Raw genomic sequence first — 9,698 nt, forward strand, 5'->3', positions numbered from 1 at the left:
TAAAATAAAAAGTATTTTAATATACTACAGTATTTAGGAACACCTCAGGAATGTGGATGACATGTAGTAGCTGGTTTTTTATTCCTTTCTGTGTTGATCAGAGACACCAGCTGGAGTATTTCTGGGTGAACAAACTTTCCTGCAAAATAAAGAGAAAGTTAATGACAAATGCTCTCATTTTTCTGCATGTGAAAGGTTGGCAGTGATGCTGCGTAAGGCTCAGAATAAAGTCTAAATCGTTCTTTTAAGAAAAACAACAGTCCCATTTTATTTCTACTATGGAATAACTATTGAACTAGTTATGGTCATTTCCTCCTGTCCCTCAACCCCTCCAAAAAAAGCTTATACAGATATTTTTGCTCTATTAAGAAATTTAAGAACTAAAAAAGGGATGCTCCCTGACCAGGACAATCCTATGCTACATACCCTGCTACAAGTAACTACTCCAATTACAGCTGCACTTAAGGAATATGCTCTAGGCTCTACTGAGAAACTAGCTTAGTTTAAGTTACTGAAATCTAATAGAAGGGCAAAGATGCTGCTAAGAAAACAAAGTGTTCCAGCTCTGTTGATATTGAAGTTACATCATTTTTCTGAGAGCTTATTTCTGTGAGGAGCCACCAAGGTATAAATGGGACTTGTCGGTGACACTGGCCAGTCTGGACAGCGTATTAGGTCCTCTCCATACATTTGTTTGTTGTTTTTCCCCAGGACAGGATTACTTGTAGTCAGTCTTTTCGTGGTGTTCAAATCCCTTGGTAAAATTGTGAAGACAACTATTTTACCTATGTTTCCTTTTAACAATTATTTTATTTTAGGAAGGATGAGCAGTAGAATAAAAAGTAGCACAACTGTACTTAAGATTTTTCACTGAGCTAGTTCTCACACGTACCTTGGGCAGGTCACAGCTCATGAAGGGATAACAAATTATACTTCACTAGTTTGTGAAACACTAAATAAATAGGAACAACCTGCTCAGAGCACCAGCGACAACTGAAGCCTTCTTTACACCCCTCTGATGATACAAGGAGATTCTTAAACACATCCTAGTATAATAAAAACTGAGCCTCTCACTAGGACCAAAGCAATGTAAAAGGAACTTGGCATACATGAGATTCAGGTTCAATACATACAGATTAATGCAAGGTCTCTTCACTCTGCAATAAGTTCCCCCAGTATACTTAGGGTATTTGAGCAATGAATAAAATAGCTAGTTCACATTTGCTTTGCACGTCTATCAGAAAAGAAGGCAATTTATATATTTCATTTACAAAAACAAAGAAACCCCACAAAATAGAAATAAAAAACAACAACCCAAACCAAAACAAACACACAGACAGGTGTCATACCAGCAGTTGAATCATAAAAGTCCTGCAGCCTGCCAGGTGTGTTTTCCAATTCTTCGTACTCAAACGCTTGCAGTATCATCTCACACTGATCCAACTGTTTCACGAACTTGGCTTCTGCAGTACACTGGTTTTCGTACTCCTGAATAGATTTGCAGATTACCAGTTATAAGAAAAAGTTGTTATAGTCTGAAACAGTGTCAGAAACCCTTCATAGATCTAGAATTTTCTTCACTAGTACAAGACACTCCATAAATATTCAGTTACCCCTTTCACACTCAAATTTAAGAAAGCTATTCAGCAAAACACTTACCTACATGGTAAATGTCTATTAAATGTTATAGGATTTAAGGACAAATTCTTTTTGCATACTTTAGCTTAACGTATTGGTTTTACTTGCCAATGTTTTGTTTGCAGTGGGGCTGCAGGGGTGGTCTCTGTGAGCAACTGCCCCATGTCAGATCAGAGCTAGCACCAGATGGCTCCAAAAGGGACCTGCTGCTGGCCAGAGCTGAGCCAGAGAGTGATGCTGGGTGGACCTCTGGGAGAACAGATTTAAGGAAGGGGAAAAAAAATCCCCTGCAGCCTGTGAAGAGGCCCCTGGTGGAGCAGTTGGATGTGGCCTGAAGGAGGCTGCAGCCCATGGAGAGCCCCCACAGGAGCAGGCCCCGGGCCGGAGCTGCAGCCTGTGGAGAGGAGCCCACGCAGGAGCGGGGGCAGAGAGGGACCGTAAGGGAGCTGTGGAGACAAAGCATCAGGGACTGTCTGCAGCCCCCATTGCCTGTTCCCCTGTGCCGCTCAGAGGAAAGATGTAGAACAGGGTGGACCGGGGGGAGCAGGGGAAGGTGTTTATAGTTTGCTTTTAGTTCTCACTGCTTGTCTGTTTTAACAGGCAATAAATAACATTAATCTCCATATGCTCAGGGTCTTTTACCCATGATGGTAATTGTGGAGTGATCTCCCTGTCCTCATCTCAACCCTTGAGTCCTTCTCCATCGTATTTTCTCCTGCTCTTCCTTTGAGGGTGGGGAGTGAGAGAGTGGCTGTGGTTGTGTTTAGCTGCCCCTCACAGCGAAACCACCACACTTAAATATGTACCAAAGTGCTTTGCTGAATCAGGGAGAATATGGAGACAGCCCTATAGGACATACAAGCTAATTAACAGGTTCCATTTAACAATGTTCTCTACATAAATATCTTTTTATGCCTTGCTAAGGCTGTGAATTACCATAGTGTGTGCCTATGCATTACTATTACCTATTTTCAAGACCTATTTTGCACTTCTCTTCACCACTTGCTCTTTTTATAAGGAGTTGCTTCTTCACATTTTTCCTGTCACTCCTCCTTAATCTCTTTGGTCTAATCCGTCTGAGCTGTTTGTCTTTATCTCTCTCCTAGGAGATGGGGAGGGCATTAATTTATGGGTTTCCTCCCCTTCAGACTTTAAGTCCTTTAATCTCTCTGCTGTCTTTACCCTCTCCCCATTCACTGTCAGTATGTATCTGTGAGTCATTCACATTTCTAGGCAACTTGAACAATTTTGCTGTCATTTGCCGCTAGTGATGGTTGCAGACAGGCTCACCTGTCTTTTCTAAATCTACTGCGTTGAATTTGAATCCACCGTTGAATCTACTGGTCTTCTCCTGACTTCAGCTGCAGGAAAAGGCTTCTTTCTGTATAAGTTATCATTGCCATGACACCCTCAGCAGGTCTGACCCCACTCATCATCCCCACCACGGATAATCAGACCAGAGGCTTCAGTACACACCAGGCCCATCTGTGCTGCTACATTTATTTATCACACTTACTGCTTTACATTTGAAAGTCAGAAATCCAGATTTTAATAGCCACGATTGGTTAAATACACTACTCAAACTTAAATTATCCTTTAAGTTTTCAATTTAATTTTTATCATTATTTTAATGATCAATTTTGTTAGTGTTTTTATTTTCCTCTCCTCCATTCAACCTGAACTTTACCCCATATTTTACTTGTTTAAATACTGCAGTTTATTTTCTATTTATTTCTACCTTTTATTTTTTTTTTGGCCACTGAAAAGAACAAACACTTCTAGCAGCATTAAAAAGGACAACTTCAGGAGGAGAACGATGGCTTGTAAAGGTCTGTTCCACCTCCAGCAATTAACTGGGAGTATCAACCTCTTACTGATCTTTGTGCCACACAACTCACCCGATCTCATTCATACCTCAGCTTACATTAACCTCAAGAAATGCCAGCTATTATATGTGCAGCTGCGCACAGTGCTCAAATAAACACTTTTTCTTCCCCACAGGTGTTTAAGAATGTGAAATAAAAGCATACTTGGGAAAAAGAGTACCTGGTTCTTCAAACACCACAGCCTGGCTTTTAAAATTACTCCTCTGATTTTGTTCTTGAAAATAAAAGCAGGACAGAGCTGAACTATGCACACCCATTTACTTTAATGTTTTTTTTCCAAACATACCCTGAACTAAGCTAGGAAATAAAATTATCTCAGGCATCTTTCTGCTACCTCTCCCCTGCACTACGCAGATGCACTTGAAGACTGCACACCAGTACAAACCAAAGCAGCAGTCTTCCCAGGGCCGAAGGGGAGCACGGGCTAGAGACTAGGGCTGAGCAGTTCAGGAATTCCTCAGTAAGAGTCTCAACAGATCTCGTCCCAGCCACTGTTCTGCTCTGGGCTATAACTTTCTTCACTCACAAAGAGAGAAGAAAATGCCTCTGGCTACCTAAGAGCAACATATCAAACCCAGTGATCATGGGCTTCTTATTTTCTGCCTTTAAACAATAAAGTTTTCTTTTTAAAAAGTACCTACTTGTTGCACTTAAAATAAGACCAGAGGGACTGCATGTGAATATTAGATTTTTAGGTTGCACTCATTGCTATAGATTACACTCATACTGCTACATTGGAGATGCAAAACCAATAAGTTATCCTAAAGGTAGGAATAAAGAACAAAAGATCAAAAGCATGCATATGTTAAATTACAGCCAGTGAGCATGATATCAAGCTAACATGCTGAAGAACTAACTGAATAGAGAATCAGCTCCTATACAGTCAGAAGCCTGAGGCAAAGAAAAACAGTACGGAAAAGAAATTCTGTAAGATTAATCTTATCTAGCCTAAACTCCTGTTCTTCAATTTTAGCAGCTTCCCGAGGAAGAAGGAACCAGTGCTTACTAACCAAATGCACATATTTCCTAGATCTGGTTGTGCTGATTTATGCCCTTTACCTTGAAGTACAGAACCAAAAACCCAGCCCTGCTGCCAGCTTCACCACACAACTACAACAAGGAAAATGAAGCAAAACAAGCAGGTGGTTATAATCCAAGGCAGAAATTGGCTGCCAGCATCTGGAATTTAAATACAGCCCAAGTGGAAAGGTAAGAATGCCAGGACAAAATACACGTACAGCTTCAGATACAGAGGCCAATTAACATAGCTGTTTGCAACACACTGTGAACAAGAGTTTGTGAATGCATTTGTCTTCATGCAATTGCATGCCAGGAGAATATAAAGCACAGTAATTACAAACATGAAGTCTTTGGAAATAATCTAATCAACCCCAGTTTTTAACAGATCTTATCAATTAACTTTCTGACGCTTGAGTTCACATCAGAAAGTTAAATCACTTTCAAATCCAGAAGATACTTTCCAATACAAACATTTAAAGTACACAAGACCAGCCAGCAATTTGCATTGCTTGTAGAAAAGCACTATTCTTTTGTCAGTACTTCACAGTTAAGTTTAAGCCAAAATCTACTAGCAAATATTTTAGCTTAATGGGATGTCTAATAAAGAAATGGACGCCACATGAACCATTACATGCATAAAACACAGAAAATACTCCAAGACATAATCAGTTGTCATTGTTTTTTTCCTCTATCATGAGCTGAAAAGAGCCAGATGTCAACAAAAGAGATAATGTGGTTAAAATAAATAAATAAATAAATAGATCTTTCTCCAAGAGTGCTGGATGCAGAAGATATACCCTTTTTTCAGTTGTACAAACCATGCCCAGGGCAGGTCCATGTGGAAGTTTGAGAGGCCAAAGGCAGAGACTGGTTTTTCTACCAAAGTTTGGGGTTCCCTCTTAAAATAAATTTGTAAGTGACCTTGATTCACACTGTTAACTTCACCTCCAAAGCAAATCAATCTACCTTGTTTGAGATCAAAATAAGGGATGACAGTTCCATAGGTCAACAGAAAGAGCATAATGGGTTACTGTCAATTTTAGCAAAGGATTAAAAGAATGCAAACTTACTTCCCAGAGTTCATAGATTTCTTTTTTGAGGTCCTCTGATAGAAGCTGGGTCAGCTGTTTCATAGCTGCCTGAAAAATAGAAGCCATTTGTACATAGCCATTTTTGAGTGAAAATATACTCAATTTATCTTTTTTTCCTGAAGAATGAATTACCTATTACCAAGTTTGTAGAAACATATACTACACAACGTATTACTTGGAAGTGCATGTGTACATGAAATCTTCTACAGGAACAGCAGGACCCCTTGGTATAGGAAACTGTTTAAGTGAATTGCTAGAGAACTAATCTGAAAAACTAAAAAAAAAAAAAAAAATCTTAAAGAATCCAAAAAGAAGTCCAGAGCAAAACAGAGCGAGTCAAATGCCAGGCAACTACCACCAGCCACCAGCTCTGCCTTCCAAATTTAACAAGTCAAGGCAACATTTGTACTCACTAGGTAGGTTATAGGTACAGTTCATAGATGTAGCTTCAAAATCCAAACTCCTAATGCTGACAAACAACTGTCCTCACCCAAACTCGCCACTAGCACATTTGCACTAGTAGGGCTGAGAACAGCTACTGACACAGGCAATGCAACATAAGCCTTTAAAAAATCTCTGATTTTGAAAAACAGACAACAAAAATCCGTTTAATACTCTGAAGCAATAAAACACTGTACTCCCAGACTGAAATACCATCTGTTCAATAACAGTTTTGGTAGAAGATTTAACACAATATCGAACTGATGGCATAACTAGCAAGCAGAAATTGTTCTGCATGCTCTTTGTATTCTCCCAGCTAATCAGCCTCATTTCTACTGTTTTCCTAGCAACACTTAGGGCTGCTTCTGAAACAACCAACATCACAGGGAAGACAAAGGTTTTATGCCATAATTGCTTCTCCACTTGAAACATAGGACAGAGTTATACAATATGACTGAGCTGCATCAGCTGCTCCCCAACACTGGGGAGCTCCTTTCAGCTCAGATTTCATCAAAATTCAAGGTTAGCAGGGCAAAATACAGGTAAGGCCAAAAAAAAAGGTATTTTTTTTTGTTTGTTGGTTTGTGGTTTTTTGGTTTGTTTGCTTCTTTTAATTTTCTGCTGCCTTAGCCTTAGTGAGACTAGCTGATTAAACAATGCACAAGCAGACCAGCTTGCTCTACAGCTTACACTGAGCTGGTTGTGAAAGGGAAAAAGAGAAGTCAGAAGCAGCAGCATATGGATAATTCAGTTCAAGCTATCTAAGCTCATGAAGCTGTTACCCTTACTGTGTTTTTACAGCAAAGTACTTCAGAGTTAATCTAAATGTTTAATGCTTGATGCTGCTTCCCACTAAGTCAACAACAACAAAAAAGTCTTCAGTGAGCTAAATGAGAGCTGCAAGGAGCTGCAAACACTGAAGAAAAAAAATATATATATATTCTTAGGCATCAAGACATTTTTTTCATTTCCTAAATACAAATTAGAATTTCCTCTATTGAAATGTGAACCCTGAAGGCTTTAGGGAAAGAGGTGTTTTTTTGTTCAGTGTACGGGCACACTAGAAAGTACACTGAAATAAAGAAAAACTAAAATTACAGTCAGTAAAGATAGTACTTCAAGAACACTGAACACTGCTTTGATCTTTAAGTTCCACTTCCTTAGCAAAAAGCTTACTCCTAGAATTAGTCACAACCCTTACTCTCAAGTTTTAAAAAGGTATTCAGAAAAGTGGAAAGAAAAAAAATCATTGCAACATTTTTTACACTTTGAAGAGCTAATGGTAGCCTCACAAGAAATTCCGAGGCATCATGTTGCCCTCTAGCTGTGACTGAAGGAGTGGTTTACATTTTCTTCAAATAAAACATTAAAGTAGAAATGACAAGCCAAGAGTTTAGATATGTACAAGGCCAAAACTAAAATAATTCTGGCCACACTGCACTCAGGAATGAAAGATAAAAGAAATGATACCCGTGTTTGGAGTCCTGTGCAAATTGTTTAAAGCAAACAAACAAACAAACAAAAAAAAAAAAAACAGTGTATGTCACAATCAAATTTTCTGGCTCCACATGTCTGCCACCATGAGAACCACCATATGCTGTTCTCAGTGAACCTACTCCCTGCTCCTTCCTGCTTGATAAGGCTGTCAGCAGGACTAACTCAGGCTACCAAAAAGCCTGCTAGCTTGGAAACAAATTATCAATGTGATTCAAAGATTCTCCTTCTGTAACTTTGTACTTTGTTATGTTACATGTCAAAAAAATATTTAAACAAGCTGAAAACTTTGGTTGTTAGTGGCCTATTTGTGCAATGCCAATGGCAGTATTAGGTTGCTTAGAGGGTCTCTTCACTACCACCAGAGCATTTAAAACATTTGAAACACTTGGCAGATGTGGTTTCACAGCTTATGTCTATACCTCTTCTCTCCTGTGTTTCTCCTCTTTTGAGATGTTGTCTGCAGGAGCAATATCTCCAACAATGCATTCAGCCATATCATGAACCAACGCTAATCGTATGCATCTGACAAAAAGCAAAGACAGAACAATCATTTTTTCATCACTTTAAGTTATGTCTTATAATTCATAAAGCTAAGGGGCCCCATAATTTATCCCCTTCATGTATAGAGAAAGATTTTACTTAATACATTTCACTTCTTTGCTAAGGGCCTAAGGGCCTTGTTTTCCATTTAGACATGATTTTAATTCCCAGTTTCTGTCTCCTGCTGCTTATAAATATAGATTTAAGTAAAAATATAGTTTGCACAAGAGCACAGCGTTCAAAAGTAACAGATGTAGTTTTCACATCTCAGAAAATCAAGCACACAAGAGCTACCTACATTATATACGTTACATTCTACCTGCTGCAGGGATAATATGATCTGCCACCACCCCAAATTCAATTTATAAGCTGACAAAACATGCTTGCAGCTAAGCAGCTATGTCAGCCTGTAGCACGATACTCAAGAAAGCCCTCGCTGCTTTCATCAGCTCCTGAAGTGACAGAGCCAATATGACCCCACACTGTCCCTGACAACTCGTTCAATGCTAATGATGCTCTCTCTTCTATGCTGTATGATTTACGAGGCTCTGATTGCCGCTGAGTACTAACTCAGCCTGCCCAAACCCACCGAGCGTGCCTTTGCTGCCTGTTGCTTCAAACTGCCTTTTACCTGGCCACCTTCAGCTTGCTTATCTCCGGCTTGAGGGAAAGCCAGCTCAGAGCCTCAGCACTCTGGTTTTAGTGATAAAAAGCCTTCCTCCCGCTCACCTCTCCAGGTAAACAGCTCAAAGGATGGAGGGCAGGGATGTGGGGAAAGCGCTCCAAGTACCGCCCGCGGGCCTTAGGAGCTCCTCCTCAGCAGGACGGCTGCTCCCAGCGCCGTGCCCGCAGCTCCCCCGCGGCCAGGGGAACCAGGGGGTCTCTCTCACCTGTCCTTGTTAAGGTTTTTGTCCTCGCTCACCAAGGCCATCACCGCCATCCTGTACATGTGATCCGACACGCTCTCCGGCTTTGCCACGTTCCTGTACACCCATCCCGTCCGCGGCACCCTCTGCGGGAGGAGAGCACCGCGGTCGCTCAGAGGGGCAAACCTCAGGCTCTGAAGCCACACGTGGGGAAATCCCGCCCCGCTGCCACCTCGGCGCTCCGGGGCGCATGGATGCAGCCGGCAAGCCCCCGGCACCCCCCGGCCCTGGGCACCTCTCCCCCGCCGCCCAGCCCAGCCCAGCCCAGCCCAGCCCTGCCCTGCCCGTCCCGGCACCTTGAGCTGCCCCAGCAGCCGCAGGAAGGCGAGCAGCCCGCCCCCGCTGCCCCCCGCCGCCATGGGTTGCCTGCTCCGCCTCCCGAGCGTCCTCCTCTTCCTCCTCCTCTTCTTCCTCCTCTTCCTCTTCCTCCTCCTCCTCTTCCTCCCCGGTCTGTCCCGGGGGGGCTGCCCCGGCAGCTGGCCGGCGCCTCCCCGAAGGCCGGGGAAGGGGAGAGCCGCCTGGTGGGGTGGGTGTAAGGTGCAGCGGGGAGTTGTTACACACAGCTCCCCGGCTCCTCTGTGGTGATTAACTGTTTGATTAACCCCAAGGAAGACTGATAACAACACCTCAGGCCGCGGTTACGAGGAGGAAAGCAACGG

General features: G+C 42.0%; 1 protein-coding gene across 1 annotated transcript; it reads right to left on the minus strand.

Annotated features, from left to right (window-relative positions):
- HDDC2 (HD domain containing 2) lies at positions 1–9,424 on the minus strand. The gene is made up of 6 exons (XM_032185887.1): positions 9,336–9,424; positions 9,004–9,125; positions 7,993–8,095; positions 5,615–5,683; positions 1,350–1,488; positions 1–139 (listed from the first exon to the last, which is right to left on the minus strand). The coding sequence occupies exons 1-6, from the start codon at positions 9,396–9,398 to the stop codon at positions 45–47; spliced, it is 591 nt and encodes a 196-aa protein (XP_032041778.1). The 5' UTR covers positions 9,399–9,424; the 3' UTR covers positions 1–44.
- Positions 9,425–9,698: the final 274 nt, after the last annotated feature.

The sequence above is a fragment of the Aythya fuligula genome, chromosome 3, assembly GCF_009819795.1.
Source record: "Aythya fuligula isolate bAytFul2 chromosome 3, bAytFul2.pri, whole genome shotgun sequence".
NCBI classification, from domain to species: domain Eukaryota; kingdom Metazoa; phylum Chordata; class Aves; order Anseriformes; family Anatidae; genus Aythya; species Aythya fuligula.

Bases quoted from the DNA above. Each gene is read 5' to 3' on its own strand.
- HDDC2 (XM_032185887.1), bottom strand. From the start codon at position 9,398: ATGGCGGCGGGGGGCAGCGGGGGCGGGCTGCTCGCCTTCCTGCGGCTG. The intron at 9,126-9,335 runs GTGCCGGGACGG...CTCCTCCCGCAG, and splicing joins GGCTGCTGGGGCAGCTCAAG to AGGGTGCCGCGGACGGGATG. The intron at 1,489-5,614 runs GTAAGTTTGCAT...AAATCTATTCAG, and splicing joins AAATCTATGAACTCTGGGAA to GAGTACGAAAACCAGTGTAC.